Raw genomic sequence first — 18,310 nt, forward strand, 5'->3', positions numbered from 1 at the left:
TACTATTGCTCCCACTCTAAGCCAAGTTGGTACCTTCCTATTTTGCACAGTACGTATATTAATGTGGTAATTAACTTTTCCGGCCCCTTTGCTTTTGCATCGATCTGCATGCCTGCCTTCTCTCATTGGCTTGCAACTTAGGCCGTCAGCCTTAATCACCCCACGGAAGCCAAGAATCTCTCTCTCTCTCTCTTTCTCTCTCTCTCTCTCTCTCTCTCTCTCTCTCCGATTTTTATAATTTACAATCCAGCAGAACGATTCCGTAGAAAAAAAAAAGCATACGTTGTTTTAAACAATGTGGTCACCATGCTCGTCAGCTATGGACCTCCCAAGTGATCTGCTATTTATTTCATCTAGCTCTTCGATCTTAAAAATCAGTAATTTTTTTTAAAAAAAAAAAAAAAAAGCTAACGATCTTAAAAATATATGAAAAGCAGTGTAACTCAATTCACTGAGCAAACACAATCGATCGATCTGATGAGGCGCCTGGATGAGGGCCGGGTTGCAACTGTACGTAGGACATTATTTATTATACATGTATGATATTGGAAGGTTGGGCATGAGAGAAAAGAAATCATTGATTATTTTCCAATTTCCGCTAGTAGCAAAAGCCAATTTAGTGCTCCTTTGGGTTGGTTGGCACCTAAGAAGCCATATGTAGCTTAGGCGACACTCTTCAAGCCACGAGGGGTGGGGGATGGGAGGGCCCCCAACTGTTGCTCCTTTTCACTTACAGCTAGCTACCTCATCGATCACTCTTCTTCATTCTCGAGGGCCCATAAATAAAACAATATTAATTAATCAAATAAATCGGCCCTATATATATATATATATATATAAAGTCCGGATTTTATAGTATCAATAATATCAAGCCTTTAATATTATTGAAATTTTCGCCGTTAGAGTTACCCCTCTAATATTTTTTATCTGCTAGAGAATAACTATCATTCTAACTGTATATCTATTCGTCCAAAAGTCGAAAACCTAATAACACCAAGCGCAATTGGCTTGGTTCTATTAATAGTATAATATGCTAATTCATATATATATATATATATATATATATATATATATATATATATATATATTTTGAGAGAGAGAGAGAGAGAGAGAGAGAGGCGACCAGAGGGGAGGAGCCCAACTTAAACCGGGCCAAACACATCTAATAAATAGTACGCTTATTAGACTATTTGCATAACCCCACATCCACCTGCTTCTGCTTTCCCTAACAGCAAGAGCACGTGATGGGCACGACCGCAATTGCATGGCCCCCCACATCCCCATGCACCGCCGGCCAGACGCTGAGAGGACGATGCACGAGGAGCAAAATTAATCAACTCGACACTGGTCCAATTTAATTTATGCCCGTCTCAGTTTGAAAGGGTCGTGACACGTGCATGCATATTAGACCTAGCAAATCTAGATTTGCTAATTCCGGCATTTTATATAAAACTTTTATAATTAGCAGATTGGTCGAGAATTAATGATGAATTTCTACTGTTGAAAATGTACCAAGACACCTGCACAAACTGCGCGCATTTGTCAAAGAGCGGTGCTATATATCTGCATAATTCGAGTTCGGAGTGACGAATATAGCTAGGTGCTCCGAATTCTAAACATCTTTTAATTCCTCCATAGTGCCCGGCCCATACATTGGCCTTCTTGGGTAGGGCCCTATATAATCTGTATAGATCTGCATGGTTGAGTTCGGAGCATGTGAAACCTTTTTTAAGTCCACTCAATAGGTTGTCTGGTGGTAATTAAGGCATGAAAAAAAGAGAAGGATATGCGTGTTATCAGGTGCATGCATGTCCGACTCCTGTTGGGCGGACTTATGAACCCAAGCTTTCGATTTAAAGTTTTTTTTCTTTTCTTTTTTTTTTCTTTTTTTTTTTTTTTTAAGAGAGAATGATAACATGTTATTATTTCGAAGAATTTAAAATTACTAAGCTTTAAATTTGGACCTTTGGATACCAGCCATCAAATCTGCTGCTACATGCGCTAGGGACAACTAGTGATTTAAAATAGTTATGTTGAAGTGCACTCGCAAGTTATTTTATGTCCTAGTTGATGCCTCGTTATGTAATTTAATTTAGCAAATAAATCAGTAGTATCGTGAACACTAGAAGTTCTGTTTCTTGTGCCGTGGTTTTGTCACCTAAAAACTGTAAACTGTCCAAATCTCAAAACTTTTCAAAACGAGAAGAATATGTAAAGATATTGGTTTAAATAAATTTAAATTCATAATGACATGCAACACATTAGTTAATCCTGCCGCAGTCATGTGGAACACATGTGCAAGGATCGCTAGAACAGTAGCCACACACATGACACATTTCCCGGTGCGGGCACAAAAGGTAACGTAATATTTAGGAGAAATTATTGCCTCATTTCACGGGTGGGTAAGTACATTTTATTTTATACTCTAAATTTCTAAAAAGTAAGTTGTTTAGTAGGAGTTTCAAAATCTCAAAATCTAATCGTTTAATGTACTAATTCTACAGTATTAATTAAAAAGCTTCATAGATATAAAATTGTAATTTTCGAACGCCGATTATCTAGTAATCAAATAATGCCTCTTTGAAAGCTATTTTTTGCGGCATTAGCGGTAGGCTTTCAGATTCTGTGACTCTATATAAAAATTATTTAAAATTTTAATATAATTAATTATTAAAATTTAGATTCATCAATACGTGAATGCATGGATACAGCGTGTATGCGCGGGCGATAGTGTCTCTCTATTTAGGCCCCCGTGTGGGGCCGCAAAAGAGCAGAGAACGAGGTGGAGGAGGGCCCACCGCCGGCTGTCGGTCGTTGAGAAACCGATCGGAACGGGCCCCACCGTCCTTTTTCGATCGGACGGCTCGAACTGATTGCATCCCCTGTGCGAATGCGATGCAACGAGATCTTGTTATCTTCGGGCGGACCGGGGAAAAAAAGGGAACCGAACCGGTGCGTCCAATAGGCATGCATTCCGGCCCCACGTCGAGTGCGGGTCCCAGTGCGGGTCCCACCCTGGACACAGCTGGACTCCAATAGTTTCGAGCTCCGACGAGTCGTTGGAGGGTGAGGGGGAGGCTCAGAGCAATCAGTGCGGGACCGCCGTGATCCCAGGCCGATCTCGGCCGTCCGTTCCCGGAAGATGCATGATCAGCCGTTGAAAGTTTGTTTGATACGTGATCATGCCGTGTGATTCGTAAATCTTAGTCGGCACAGAGTTGCCAAATATGGTATTAAATAACTTAGTATTTTGTTCAACTGATACAAGTTCGAGGTCCTGGAAAAATGCCATAGACAAAAAAGTGTATCAATACAAAATCATTTAGAGCCTGTTTTAGAAACATACATACATACATATATATATATATATATATATATATATAGTGTGCGGCTAGGATGCTTATGGAAGTACGGAAGGCTTCATGCTTCCATTTTGTTTTCGATGTTCGGACTTTCGAATCGACGATCGGCTCCGTTAGACTTGATCTAGAATATTTGAAGTATTTAGAAAATAAATTTTGCGATTTTTTGATATCATTTGCCTAGTGATCGAAGTGGCTCAAAATCAACGGCTGAAAATAAAAATCTTACAAAATATGATGATATGACATTAAAATTTTAGATCAAAGTTATTGATCTTGTTTTATATGGTATAAAGAATTTTCTATCAAAATTTCATGTGATTTGGATATTTCTACACCGTTAATTAGGTACTTCAAATACTCTAGATCAACTCTAACGGAGCCGATCGTCGATTCGAAAGTACGACATCGAAAACAACTTGAAAGCACGGAGGGCTCGTGTTTCATAAGCATACCAGCCCACTCACATATATACTATATAATATATTATATATTATATTATATATATATATATTATTATATATATCTATATATATATATAGAGCTAGGCTACTATACTATTGGTAGCACGGAGGGCTCTGTGCTACCAAATTGTTTTCGATGATGCGGTTTCTAAATCGACGATATGACCCATTGTACTGAACATAGTTGATTAAGAATTTAATGATTAGTAATTGCGATTTCAGATTTGAAATTGAATTGTTTTATATTTATAGTTGAACTCATATGCATATTTTATTCGTTTGAAAATATTATTTTATTTTAAAAAAAAAAAAACTAAAAAATGAATGAAAAAAATCTGGTTGTGGGAAGAAACTTTTGCCTGGGCTCAGTTTACAGGACCACTTAGCGCCAACATGGAAGATGTACGATATGTTGGACATTTGGCTGGGCTGCGGGTGATGCGGCGGGAATATCATCGCATCGCTCGGGAGGAAACATCTATCCGTGAAAGTGTAAATAATTAGAGCAAATAAAAATAGAAAATGTTACTAGCACACTTCTATTAGAGGAGTGTATCTTACATCTTGCTCGTCAAAGGGTTTACAAAATTTTAGTAAATTTTAATTAGAATGCCATAAGTGGATTGATCGATCCCATGCATGTACCTGAAAACTAGGGTGTATATTTTTCTCCTTAGTTTAGAGTGCATGGGTAGCATTGGTTAATAAAAATACTCGTGCAGTCGTGCACACAAAAAAAAAAAAAAAATTCCATCATTTGCATTATTTTAAAATTTAGATATAAAACATGCTATATATATATATATATAAAATCTATATATATATATCCTGAAATATTGTTTTTATCTGCTTTTATGTGCTGATTTGATACATCACGCGTTTATTTTTTTTCCTTTTGTTTTGAGTACGAACCTAGCAAAAACAAGGGTACGGATATAAAAAAGACACGAGAAAACACATTATTTCATAAGTTCGTATAGTAATATTTTTAAGTTGAATGCTTGCACCAACAAATCAAAGTTTTGCACTACCTTGATATTGTCACGAGAGCAACATTTTAGGTACATGTAGTAATATATACTGTTTTCATAAAGAAACTAAATTAAATTAAAAATTGGAAGCTCCTCTGTGGGCACCCTCCGATTCAATGATTAATTAGAGATCAGGTTGTCCGCGAAAAGGGTACCGTCGGATGGACTCTGGACCTCTCGATCACGCATTGGGCAGGATCAACGGCCGAGCTTTACAGTCCATTATGATGATGATGATGGGAAAGTAGTCGGTGGATCGTGATTCGTGAATAGTGTACCAGAGAAATCCCCGTCCAGCCCCTCCCGCAAAAAGAAAATAAAAAAATAAGAATAAAAACAGAAAAAAGGGAAGCAGTGCATTAATTTGTTTTATATTTTTTTTTATGTTTTTTTGGCGTCCCAAAGCCTAACTGCATGCATGCGTCCAGGAGGGACGGGAGAGGATGAGGATGAGGATGAGGATGGAAAGGAGGGCAAATCAAGAAGGTGGGATGTTTGGGGAACAAGAGACATTAATGTTTGATATCAGGGACGAGTCCCATCAACTCAAACTGGATCTCCCATTTCGTTATTTCTTTCCCCAATCAGGCAATGAGCTAGGTGGTGGCATATATATATATATATATATATATAGAGAGAGAGAGAGAGAGAGAGAGAGAGAGAGAGGGTTTGGCTATAGTGTTTATAAAAATATCAAGTATTTGTATTTGTAAATTTTTTATCGTTAGATCTACGTCTTTAATTATTTTCATCCGTTAAGGTTATACTATTCAACCAACCACTCACTCAGTCCTAGAAGGCTAATATCATCTTAATCGTACATTTCTTAATTCAATAACAAGAAGAAAAATAGAAAAGGTGAAATAGAATGAATAAAACAGATATTTTGATCTTCAAGCGTACCAGGCGTACTGATCTTCCAAAATTTTATATTGTAGAGTAGGTTTTGTATAGTAATACAACATTTTGAGTTGATTGGTATGTGATTCACGCCACGTGGCACAATCGGTGTAGTGCTGAACTGGATGAGAGAGAAAGAGAGGGAGCGAGGAGTGGGGGAGGGGCCCTATAACATGTTCACGTGAGAGGGGGGAGAAAGGGAGGGCTGTGAGGCAGGCGTGCTCAGCCGCGTAGGGGCATAGTTAATTAGCTCTCAGCCTCTCACTGCTGCTGCTGCTCCTGCTGCTCCTGCCGCCGCCACGACAAGGATTGCTTGATTGCGTCCAACTACCCCCATTCTTCTTAGTATTATTACACATAACACATTCCATTTTAGTTAATAGCATGCAGCCATATATATATATATATATATATCATACGAAACATTAATAAAAAGAATACTACTGCTCGGTTCGCCAGTAGATGGAAACGAGATCCGCCCTTAATGAATTACTAGTAAAGAGATCCGCGGTTTACAGCGAATAAAAAATTTAATAGTAATTAATAATAATAAAATATTAAATATTCTCTTGTATATCTTATTTGGTACATCTATCGAAAATATCTCACTGCAGGCGACATATATGAACCCGACGATGCCTTTTCCGGCGATGGTGATAGTGATGGCGACGGCGATCTCTCCGACCGCGGCCGAAGAAGGAATTGGGTGCACATTAGTGAGAGAGAGAGGGAGTGAGGGAAGGAGGCGATGGTGTATAGCTAAAGATGAGAAATAAAAAATTGATAAACAAATCGAAGATAAATAATTGAAAGTTCAGTGGAAAGCGGAAAATGGATCATGATGAATAATTGGAGATAGAGGTTAAGATCGTAGATAGTAATAGGACCATTTAAATATATTAATTGAAAGTTTGGTAGTGGAACCATTTACATTAATTGAAAGTATAGTAGAGGGAAGATAGTGGGACCATTTAAATGCACTAATTGAAAGTTTGATTAATGAAACCATTAAAATATATATTGAAAATTTAGTAAACATGATGAATAATTGGACATAGAGATATTAGAATCGTAGATAGTAGTAGGATCATTTAAATATACTAATTGAAAGTTTGGTAGTGAAATTATTTACATTAATTAAAAATATATTGAAGGGAAGGTAATAGGACCATTGATTGAAAGTTTGATTAATGAGACCGTTAAAATGCATATTGAAAATTTAGTGATGGAAAGAAGAAGAATTACATTAGTGAGGGTGAAGAAAAACTTGCCACGTGACAACAAACATTGAGTATTCATATAGTTTAATAGATATTAGTTTTTATGGGCAACAATAAGTGGAGCTCACAATTTCGTTATATGTGTAAATATATAATCACATTACTCAGTATTTATCATCAGAATTCTACTCTCATTTATTTTAGCAGTGGGTATAACAATACTCTCATTAATAGACAGCTTAAAGAGATCCAGTGAAAAATTACTAATGTATTATCACACGTTAATGATTCGTCTTAATTTACACTAGATACCAACCAACATAAGTTCTTTAATAGTTGATAAATAAACGAGGAAAAAAAAAAGAAAAAGGAGAGGCCTCTCCAATTATACTGGAACAAGCGTGTCCATATATATGGCTCCTATGCACATACGAGCCTGCACGTAAATTAAAAGCCTTCGCATACAGACAAATATGTTTAATTAGAGATAATTTAAGAAACACTAGATAATAGTTTCATTAAAATCTCTTCGACGCCCTCAGCATAATACTGCTGCAGCGTGCATAAACAAAAAGTTTTATATTCTTTATTGAAGGTAATAATTTTACGACTCCACAAATAATGGGCGACAGTCCAAACACATCGTGCCGTACAAAGTCGGCGAAGGCAAATCGAGGGCATTATATAAAGTATAACAGATAAATAAATAATAATAATAATAATGAAACTTTACAGCTAACAGATAACCGCAATAGCAGAGAATGTATGAATGAGTGGTTAACTCCTTGATCTGGATCAGTTGGTTTTAGATGCTACACAAACTCGAGGACAAGACGGGTGGCATGAAAATTGCAGATTCACCAGATAGGGAGGATATAAAGCAGATAGGCTACTGTGGAGATCCTTATTCCTCCCGCATGGAGTTCACTTAAAGAGGATGGGGTCTTTTTCTGGAGCCTACAAGTGAGGAAGATGCAAAATATATTGCTATACACAGAAGGGAAAACCTTTGCTGAGGATGGATACACATGCATATAAATATAGGGGCACCCTGCTCCCCAAATGATCAGGCACCTCTTAATTGTCATCCTGCTGACGTGGCATTTTCTCAAAGCCCATCGATCAAAATTGATTTGAGGCCCAGTGACTTAATAAGATCTGGCCCAAACAGATCTCAGGTTCTTTTACTAAAAGGAAAATGCCGCATGTAAATCCCATATAGAGAGTACATCTCACATCCTTGGAATTCAATAGTTTAAAAAGTTTTATTAGATTTTTAGTTCAAAACATTACTAAGACAGGTTAAAAAAAAAATCTTAGTAAAATAAATTCTAGTCGTCATGCTAGAATTTACCTATAGCATAGATGTATAGGTAGAACATTACTCTTAGTTAAAATTTCTCAAGGCCATATGAGATAAAACCCCCTTGATGACTCTGTTATTTTCCCCACCTACGATAGACTAAAGATCATAGTTTGGCATTCGTTAAAGATAGAAGAAGAGCTTACAGTAAAATCTATGCATAAACTGACATATCATATGTAGTAGCAGATTCTGTAGAAGTACTTGAAAAAAAAAAAAAGAACTGATGTTAGACAAATGTATTACAAGCAGGCTACTAGGAAAGGCCACAGGAGAAAAAGATGATAAAAGTATGTAATAGAAAAGGTTTCAAACGTAACAGAATTTAATGATGCAATCAGACATTAAAATCTAAAACTTCACAGCAGGAAACATAATAAAGGTCTATAAAGCTTTTTTATTTTCCTCCTGCACAGCTAGAAAATAATAGTTGACACAAACAAGTGCAGCAGCAGATAACAATAACAAGCCTTGAAAATTAAACTGATTTTTTATTTACAAGATATATAAAATATACATACCAGGTTACGTAGAGTCCAATTCTCGAGTGGTCTACTCAAAACCCTCTTCAGATTTTTGCTGGACCAGTACCACCCCAAGTGTGATGATGGAGGCATAGACCGAATTCGGCAGCTTCCGCACCACTTTGCCAACACCCGGAACACCCTCGGTTGCCTTCTTCGTCATAAGCGCCACCGCCGGCGCCACCACCAATGCAATTATCAATTTCACGCTGATTGCATTTAAGGAGTCGGCGGTCAATTTTTTGATGAAAGCAGCAAACTCCTCGCGGTCGAGAAGCCCATCGAGGTTAATATCATACTCCTGCACAAAAACACGTGCAAAAAGAATGAATAGCTGTACTTGTGCTCTGACATAGTAAAAATACTGCTGACGACATCCGGTAGGATAATGAAGCACATTATTACTAAAACAACAAAGTCAAAAATATTAGTATTCCAACATAGAATTTAACATGCGATTCCCAGATAAAATGGGAGCGGTTAATAATAAGTAATCATTCAATCAACAACCAAATTTAATTCATTAAAAATCTTGGGCAATGTACAGGAAGAAGATATTGGCATAACCATGTTAAAGTTGATTTATTTGTTTGTCACACGAAAAAGAGGTGCCAGCTTTACTATCGTTACATGCAGAAACATGTCGACCTACAGCAACAACATATAGCTCATACTAATAATGACCCGACATTAAAAGAAGATGGTTTAGCAAAAATTTACTGGCTAGCAATCATGCTGATAAGGATAATGAACGAGTTTTAATAGACCATAGCATTTTCATGCTCAGAAAAAATAGTTAATCAAAGCACATCTGATGCCTAAGCTAAAATATCTGAGAGACAGAGCAAATTAATAAGAGCGGATTATTAGAACGGAAGCAGCACTAACTATTAACATATAACATAAAAAGAAAAATATAAGCATCTAAGTAGCATCTAGCTAAAATAATTCACAAATTAGGTTGTAACCAATTATGAGTCCACACATATGTGGCAGTTTTCTGTAGGTATATTAGAATAAAAATATTATATGTCATGAACTTACGAGTTGGATGAAGGTTTCGCATATTGTGGCAGTACAGTAATACTCATATAATAGGCAGTGCTGTAAGGGTGAAAGAGAAACATGGACTAATCACGTAACAAGGAGGCTCATAAAATCTAAAAGTTAGGAAAAAAAAAAAAGAAGAAGAAGCAAGAGTAGCCATCATAATCTCATGGGTTTAACAGTGAATTCAGCAAAAATGGCCATATCAAATCTCCAGCCCATGTAACTTTAGTGGAGAAATCAAATAGTTAGTTCGAGTTAGGATTGGTTTTACGTTAGGGTTCTAAATCTCTGGCCCGAGCCAGGGTCAGGCTAGTATAAGTAAGGAGCCCGGTCAATTTTAGCACAGTTCCAAACACCACCATGTAGCACGATGCATCAGCCTTTCTTTTCTCAGGACGAAAGTGCAAAAAACCTTAAACAGACTGACTGATTAACAGCCAATAATTTCCACCGAACCATTTCCTCCTTTCCTTTTCCCCTTTTGTTAGTTTATCTAAGGGCTTGGTTACAAATTGACTAGGTAATAAGAAAAACCATCATGTGTAATTGAACCAAAGATTATGAATTGATAAAGTAAACTTTAAAGGAAAAAAAAAAAGAAAAAAGCTAAAATATGGGATGTGTATCTGGTAACTTTTTATCATATATGATATTTCAATACCTCGATATATGATCTACACAACTTCTAATTAGAGGTATTACATCCTGAACTTGCAAAAAGAATAAAAGAACTGGATAAATTACACATTACAGAAGGTCTAAATAGACGGCCACCATGAGAAATTGGCAAGAAGTTCTACTGCCAAACACGGCAATGTTATTCTAGCCATATTTTGACATACTGCTAGGCTGACACAAAAATCATCCATGTCCATGCCTTACAGTACAAAAACTCGATGCGTAAGTAACAAATGCAAAATGCAGAATAATCGATTGATAACTTAAACCAACAGTTAACCAGCGTACAGGAGGTCGAAAATAAGATATCAGATTCTTCTCTTAAAAGAGAAAGAGCTTCTATTACTGCTGCCGCCATGACTTTCACTAACTGGTGACTTTTATTTCTCGCCGTAAATGGTTTTCCACAATCAAATCCAGAAATAGAGAAGAGCAATCAAATAAATGAAAGGGGACTTGCCACACAGAACCCACATATATAAGCCCAAGTAAATCGAAGGTAGGATATTGTGAATTTGAAGGAGATATACCTCCATCATGGCTCTCAGCTTCTCCTTGGACGGGGGGTCTTGGTGGGGCCCGGGCAAGTGCTTGTTGATGTCACTACGTGCATATCCAAGAACCAAGACAAAAGGAGTCACACACACACACACACACACACACACACAAGCGCGCACACCAAAAAAAAAAAGAAAAAGAAAAAGAAAAAAAGGAGCAGCTTTGCTTTTCTTGGTGATGGGAAATTGCGACTACAATTGTAAAGAAAAATGGAAAATTTGAGAACAAGGGGGGATAGAGGAGGCATGGGTGGTAAATTACTTGTAGACGCAGAGGACGGCGATGTAGAGATCCTCGAAGGAGAGGGCTTGGTCCTGCTTGGACTCGTCCTTGAAGTGGTCGAACACCTTGTCCGTTATCTTCCTCACCTGCCTCTCCTTCCATGCCCTCCCTAACCCACCACCGCACCACAAAGTTTATTATTATTACTATTAGTAGTAGTAGTAGTAGTAGCAGTATTGATTAGTCCGCCAAAAGAGTTAGGGCTTTTTTTTGGTTTTTCTTTTTTTCTTTTTTTATCCCTTTTCTCATAATTAATATGACAAATAAATTCTCAGATCGAGAATTAAGGTGAAGATATCTAAGGATGAGTATTAGGAGGAGGAGGAGGAGTAAGAGGAGAGATTAGTACCTTGTAGTTTCTCTTGAACAGTGGCGAAGACCTGCCCCATGTCTCCTCTCACACAAGGGGGGGAGAGAGAGTGGGGGAGGAGGAGGAAGGAAATCACAAAAGGGACGAGAGGAGAAGCGGGGGTTGAGAATCTTGTGACTGTGGCTTAGTTAATGGTTTGGACAAGTGTGTACAAAAAGTCCAATAGGATAGAAGATGCGTGGATCCGATGTATGATCCAAAATAGGGAGACATGATGAAATTCCGCGTGTTTGGTTGCTGTTCCTGTTCGTCCATCCTGGGGAGTGGGGGGCCACCGCAATAAATTTGGACAGGGTTCACGCTTTTCAGAACGACGCGCCCAGTTACGATCTGGACCAAATCTCCGGCCTAATAATACAGGGCGGGCCGGAGCCCGGGAACTTCATTTCAAGCCCAAGTACGGCCTACATTGAGCGGTCCACGCACGGGTCAACCAGAATTAAAGATGAGAAAGATGTGGGCTGGGAGCCTGGGAGCGTCCCCATTCGATAGACCGATACAAAGCCAACTTAATTTGCTTTTATTAGTGATCACAAGTAGCACATGAAACAATCTTTTCTCTATGAAAACTCAAAACTGCCAAAAGAGTGAGAGAGAGAGAGAGAGAGAGAGAGAGAGAGAGAGAGAGAGAGAGAGAGCATCTTTTATGTTTTATATTCATCAATTGAAAGCTTAAAGTGTTTTTTATTTAATGGTGCACAAGAACTGCGGGAAAACCCTGGGAAAGAAAGAACATTCATTCGTGCCCCTCTGAGGGCAGTAGTTATTCAACTCCCGGTGGATTTTTCATTAATTCCAACAGTACAACAATCTAAAGTTGCAAATTATTCAAATAACAGCGACCTTACAAGCAACCAATTAACTGTACCAATATTGATCTGTACTTTGTAGCATTGTCCGTGATAACACTTTTCTACTGCTAGCCCACCCTGGCATCTTGAAGAAGAACAAGCCCCACAGAGTAAACAGAGAATAGAAGAGGGGTTGGGACCTTCTCCACTACACTCCCTACGCGAGGGACCCGCCTCGCCGCGTTTTTCGTCATGACCGCGAGCGCCGGTGCGGCCAGGAATGCGAGCACAGCTCTGTTTACGAAAATAAGGCGCAGGTCGTTCCTCATCCACTCGATGATCAATTCATAGAATTGTTCACTTTTAAGGTCGTTAATTTCTTTCGACCTGTAAGCCTGCATTTGTGACCAGCAAAACATTTCTGATCCTGAGGTTTGTTATATATTAGTACGGCGAAGATATAGATATAGAGTGGTTAGAAAGCAGAAAAGAACTAGGAAAGAAGCGCGACGAATTATTATATACTGTATCGTAGTCCAAAGAGCTACAGAGTAACACTCATGCAGGTGAGCTCGCACTGATCGGCATGGTGAGACCGAGTACAGCAGTAATTGGTTATCAAACATTTTTCATGTCTCCCATATATAAATAAACTGTCCGCGCCTGTTTGTTTCTGTTGGGACTTTCAACTGGGAAATACCTTGGAGATACACAGGCAGTCCCATATATAAATAAATAAATAAATAAAATACCCATGAATTTTTGGATGACGAGGTTCATAACATTGTTCGGATGCTCATATGAAATTAAAGCATCTCTCAAATCATACCTGTATCTTTTTTTTGAGAATAAATCATACCTGTATCTTAGCAGCAACATTTGACATAGGGGGAGGTTCTTTATGCGGACTAAGTAATTGCTTGTTAATAGAACTGCATGCCATTAGATATGATCAAACGGTGTGAAGAGAACAATCGGAATTAAGAGTATATTGTAATAAGCAACCACAGAAACTACGGCTACCGTAAATAAACATACTCTTACTTGTAAACCATCAAAGTTGCAACATGGAGCTTGTTTAGATCCAAACGATTGTTATCAGCACAATCATTAAATACCTTGTCACATATTCTTCGCACATGCGACTTGCCTGCAACGCAAGAGTCGAACGTTATAAGAAATTAACCTGAATGCAGATAATCTGCGTACAGAAACGATAATCACATTTTGCACATGCTTAACCACTCTCCAGAAATACCAAATATACTGTGCGCATTAGTAATCAATCAAGGATGTTGCATTTATCTTCAGGATTTCTTTTTTTTCTTTTTCTTTTTTTTTGGTTAAAAGGGGCAAAAGTAAAGAAGAATTATACCAACCGCATACCAGAAAGGAAGAAACGGATTATTGTAATACTATTTCGGCATAATAACTAAATAAATTATATAACAGCCGGTAAGTTCTTTCATTTGGACAATCTAAATAGTTAGCAGTAATTTCAAATTTGAAAAAAAAAAAGAAAGAATAATAATAACTTAGAATCCGGGGGAGAAAATAGGGGACAAATTAATACTCACCTTGAGCTCGGTCCCATAGGGCTTGGAGTAATTTGGCCATGGGGAATGCCTATAATCTTATTAAATAAGAGAGCGAATGAGTTTGTATATATATAGTATGTAAAGCGGGATGGGCTGTGAAGTATCGCTTTGGCAGGAAAGGCATTGTGTGCTTTCTTCTACCGCCGGCAACTTCGCCCTCCGGGATTCTTGCTCGAGTGGCAAGCGAGGAGGAGCAAAAGAATAATTAATTTAGGGGACTGTAGCTTAATTATCCTTTACTAATATTCCTCTAGCTAGCTCGTAGTGGTGTCGCACGCACCTTCCTCTCTCGTAGGTAGCTTTGTGCGAAAGAAGAAATGGTCCACATCTCAGCAATAACGGTTTCTCTTCTGATTTACACCATCGAACCTGAAAAAGACGAAAGACTCGTGTCAGGGTCATGGGTTTTCGGCCCACGAGTCCGCCCAGTAATCTATGGGCCACGCGCGGCCCATCCGTTATCAAGGGAAGTGAAAAATAAAAATAAAATCATCATCATCAATCATCAATCATATTTTGATTGACATGAACGGATGAGATTCGCTGCGACCGCACCAAGGGCCGCCGTACGGAAGGCGTCGGTTTGCTAGGCTCGCGTTAACCGCAAGAGCAAGATTAATCATCCTCCGCTCCGCTCCAAAACGTGTAATTTGTAAACGCTACTTTCTTCAAAACCATTTTTTTAAAAAAAAAATAAATAAATAAAATAAGGGAGGGGAAAGCACGACGGCTATGGAATCTTCAGCCTCCTCTACAACCCAGAATGGTGAGCGCGCTCTCCCTCCTCCCATCCTCTCCAACACAACCATCTTTCTTGTAGTAGCGTTAGTTATATACGTACGCAACACGATTTTAGTGATGATACTAACTAATATGGGTTTCCACTTAATTTGTAGCGGAGGACTTGGAACTTGAACAGGTGCGGTCAGATCTACATGCCTTGAAGATATTGTATGGGCTACTCCGCAAGAGGGAGAACGACTCAGAGAACACACTTCGGGAAACTGAAGATTGGGTGAGTCCCTGAGGCTCCTTTTCGTTCACACACGTCAAAAAAAACAAAATGACAGTTTGTTTTGTTAACTTAGTTTTAGGTGATTTTGTGTTTGATCGCTCTGTGCCCAACTCTCGGAAAAATTCTTGGCATACTAGCCTCAGTGCAGATCCAAAATCTCAGTTTCATGAATTTTTAGAGGCCAAAAGAAGTTGAAGGTTCAAATAGATCTAGATGGAAGGCCTAGAACTTTATTTCCTCTACCGAAAGCCTGCGTTAATTTTGAGTGTGTAAAAATATGTTCTAATATACCAATCAGGTTTGCTAATAGGTCAAAAAAAAAAAAAAAAAAAAAACACAGAGTTGCCTATTTCATCTCCAGAGTGATTTAAATTCCGTTCCGCTGTTCATGCAACCATTTGATTCTCCTTTTTATATATGGGAAGAACAATATTGAATGCTAAAACTGACCTGTGCGTTCTCTATCAAGTAGTACTTATTCAAACTTTTTCAGACCTTTCCAACAAGGGTTTTCATATTTTACTTTTCCATGGATACAGTGCAGCGAGGCGTCGAACGAATATATAAACGTGCTTTAGATTGTGACATTATGGAAGTTAATTTTGTGCCATCAAGTTTGGAAAAACAATGGCGACAGAGAGAAAAAGTTCCAATTGACAGAGTTTCGTACATGCTATACCGTCACAGACGATCGATTCAAAACCAATTAGTGGCTATATATATTAGCATATTATCCGTCATAATTATGATTGAGATTGTAATTGTAATTGTATTGCTTCTTAAAATGATGCTTCTGTTTGTTTCGGCTTCTCCAGCTAGATGAGAAGTCGAGGGCTTTTCTAGTGAAGCTGCTCGACGAGGCTACTCGGCGGGCTCTCAGGAGACAGGCTAAGGTAATAATTGTACGTGTGCGTCCGTTAGAATCTAGAACAAACTGAACCTTTATTTCTCACTAAAGATGCATGCACGTACGGTTAATGTGATCTAATAAGAACGACCTTGTAATCGATCCATAACAGATGCTATCGTGCGCCGTGTTATCACCTTCAATATTGGATTTGGCTCAAAGAAGGCGACTGGACCAAGCCAGTGATTCTGCCGTAGAAGAGGTCGCAGTGTTGGACTATCACCGTAAATGCCATCAGTCGGAGCACGCGAGTTCAACGGCAGAAGCTTCTCCCGGCGGTAACCCAGGCCCATCTCGCGAGGGACTCCGTTTGTTGAAACGCCTCGAGTCGCGAAGGTCCGTTCTTAGCCAGGATGGCTCAAAGCACGGCCATGAACGTCCGATTCGTCGGGACCTCGATCGTGCCGGTATCGACCGTTCGTCGGAGACCAGGAAGAACGCCGACCATGTAATCACTCCTGTTGATGAGCTGACGCGTCAACAACATCTACGGCCAATTGCGAAGCCGCCTTGTAGGAGCCCCACAAAGCATGCTGCGGTGGCCGCCGGCTATAACTCAGGGGAGCCGGCTCACAAGAGAAGCCGGCTTGAGTCAGAAGATGAGCGACCCGGTCGGACTCCAAGCCGGGTCCGCACAGATCGCCGGACCGAACGCGAGTTGACTCGGGTCAAGAGTAACAGGTTTCCGAAGGAACCACGGGTCAAGGAGCGAGCAGAGCGCGCTCACGGGCCCGAGCTAAACGTCGCCGTGCACGTGCTACGTAGGAGCGGGAGCCTAAAAGGTGGACGGCTCGAGGAGCCTGGCTCTCCAGATCGGAGGGCCCAGATTTCGCAACCTAAGAAGCGAGCTGATCAAGGAAAGGTTGAGGGAAAGGAAATCGTCAAACTTTCCAGCAGACGTAGTAGGATCGCCGCACCGGAAAAGCCGCCGAGTCGCGAAGAAGCGCGAGTAGATCGGGTTAAGACGAGTCGCGAACTCGGTCGTCGACGTTCACGCCTCGTGGAAAGAGAGAACGGAGGCACGACCGATCGGGTGGGCCCGTCGCGGACAAACCGGCCACCCATAAACCCGAGTAAGACGAGGTCCAGCAAGGCTCGTTACTCCTCTTCATCTGGCAGCACAACTCGGTCGTCGGACTCAGGGAGCTCTCCCGGAACCACAAGTGCGACCGAGTCCCACTCGTCGACGCGGAGCGCTCGTGAGAGAACTGCGAGTGCAAGTGCTTCAGCAAGGAACGGCAAACACCGAGGAGAGGTCCCGCGACGAGCAGTGGGTCCCAGCGTGCCACGTCGGCACCAGGCGGGGCCGAGTCAAGCAGCTCCAACGGGCCACCATGCGTCCGAAGAGAGGCGCCCGCGACGTCGGAGACCACCTGCAGCTGCCAAAGCGGACCGCCTGCAGATGAAACCGGCCGACCAGCGAGAAGGCCGGCTGAGGCGGCTCAGGAACAAGCTGGCGATCGTCTTCCACCACCAGCACCGCCACCACCATTTCCATCACCACCACCACCATCCGGGACACGCGGACGGCGACAGTTCGAGCCAGGAGGAGGGGGAGGAGGACGACGACGACGGGGCCCACCGCCGGGAGAACCATCACAAAAGATCCCCGTGGGGGTACCTCCGTCGGATCCTACACCGCGCGAGCGATGAGGAGGATCGCGGGGAACGAGCGGCGGAGAAAGTGGTGCCGGCTCACCACCAGCACGGGCACGTGCGCGCGCTCTTCGAAGCGCTGCTGACCCACGTGTGGGGCACGAGGAGGAGGCGGAGGAAGCCGGTCCGAGCGAACCGGCCCGGTGTTGGGAGAAGCGCGAGCCGGCTTCGGCTGAGGAAGTTGCATTGGTGGCAGAGGCTGCGGAGACGAGGTGGCGTGAAACTGGGCGATAGTAAGAAGCCACCTCTCAGGCTGGGACGAAAATAAGATAGAGATTTTCCGTATCATTTTGTAAACAACACTTACGCAGGTGTTCTATTTTATTATTTTTATACATTGTTAAAATACTGGTATATTTATTATAATTTATTAGAGTGCTTCTACAAATTAATCATAAATTTTTAAATACCAAAATATCAGCAACATAATTAAAAACAGATATCCAAAATATTTCTCTTTTGTAAATATCTCTAATTTTAACGCCAATTACTCTTTCTTCCTGCCGTTCTTTCTTTTCTTCTTTTTTTTTTTTTCCTTTTT

General features: G+C 40.3%; 3 protein-coding genes across 7 annotated transcripts; 1 reads left to right on the top strand and 2 right to left on the bottom strand.

Annotated features, from left to right (window-relative positions):
• On the bottom strand, positions 7,223–11,940 carry LOC109708157. 5 transcript variants are annotated; one of them, XM_020229779.1, is made up of 5 exons: positions 11,782–11,940; positions 11,412–11,541; positions 11,123–11,195; positions 8,862–9,165; positions 7,223–7,413 (listed from the first exon to the last, which is right to left on the bottom strand). In XM_020229779.1, the coding sequence occupies exons 1-4, from the start codon at positions 11,819–11,821 to the stop codon at positions 8,893–8,895; spliced, it is 516 nt and encodes a 171-aa protein (XP_020085368.1). In that variant the 5' UTR covers positions 11,822–11,940; the 3' UTR covers positions 7,223–7,413; positions 8,862–8,892. The 5 variants fall into 5 exon arrangements, with proteins under 5 accessions (XP_020085368.1, XP_020085369.1, XP_020085367.1 ...); XM_020229780.1 differs by having other exon boundaries at positions 7,223–7,432; XM_020229778.1 differs by lacking the exon at positions 7,223–7,413 and adding an exon at positions 7,663–7,934.
• On the bottom strand, positions 12,509–14,490 carry LOC109707921. The gene is made up of 4 exons (XM_020229461.1): positions 14,171–14,490; positions 13,638–13,743; positions 13,453–13,525; positions 12,509–12,988 (listed from the first exon to the last, which is right to left on the bottom strand). The coding sequence occupies exons 1-4, from the start codon at positions 14,208–14,210 to the stop codon at positions 12,722–12,724; spliced, it is 486 nt and encodes a 161-aa protein (XP_020085050.1). The 5' UTR covers positions 14,211–14,490; the 3' UTR covers positions 12,509–12,721.
• Positions 14,868–18,115, top strand: LOC109707321 (serine/arginine repetitive matrix protein 1-like). The gene is made up of 4 exons (XM_020228496.1): positions 14,868–14,957; positions 15,088–15,206; positions 16,022–16,099; positions 16,226–18,115. Exons 1-4 carry the CDS (start codon positions 14,924–14,926, stop codon positions 18,035–18,037), a joined length of 2,043 nt encoding a protein of 680 aa, XP_020084085.1. The 5' UTR covers positions 14,868–14,923; the 3' UTR covers positions 18,038–18,115.

Source organism: Ananas comosus, linkage group 3 (assembly GCF_001540865.1).
Source record: "Ananas comosus cultivar F153 linkage group 3, ASM154086v1, whole genome shotgun sequence".
Classification (NCBI taxonomy): Eukaryota; Viridiplantae; Streptophyta; class Magnoliopsida; order Poales; family Bromeliaceae; genus Ananas; species Ananas comosus.

Bases quoted from the DNA above. Each gene is read 5' to 3' on its own strand.
- LOC109708157 (XM_020229779.1), bottom strand. From the start codon at position 11,821: ATGGGGCAGGTCTTCGCCACTGTTCAAGAGAAACTACAAG. The intron at 11,196-11,411 runs GTAATTTACCAC...ATATGCACGTAG, and splicing joins GCCGTCCTCTGCGTCTACAA to TGACATCAACAAGCACTTGC. The intron at 9,166-11,122 runs GTATATCTCCTT...GTTTTTGTGCAG, and splicing joins AGCTGAGAGCCATGATGGAG to GAGTATGATATTAACCTCGA.
- LOC109707921 (XM_020229461.1), bottom strand. From the start codon at position 14,210: ATGGCCAAATTACTCCAAGCCCTATGGGACCGAGCTCAAG. The intron at 13,744-14,170 runs GTGAGTATTAAT...CTTGCGTTGCAG, and splicing joins CCTATGGGACCGAGCTCAAG to GCAAGTCGCATGTGCGAAGA. The intron at 13,526-13,637 runs GTAAGAGTATGT...AATGGCATGCAG, and splicing joins GCAACTTTGATGGTTTACAA to TTCTATTAACAAGCAATTAC.
- LOC109707321 (XM_020228496.1), top strand. From the start codon at position 14,924: ATGGAATCTTCAGCCTCCTCTACAACCCAGAATG. The intron at 14,958-15,087 runs GTGAGCGCGCTC...CTTAATTTGTAG, and splicing joins CTCCTCTACAACCCAGAATG to CGGAGGACTTGGAACTTGAA. The intron at 15,207-16,021 runs GTGAGTCCCTGA...CGGCTTCTCCAG, and splicing joins TTCGGGAAACTGAAGATTGG to CTAGATGAGAAGTCGAGGGC.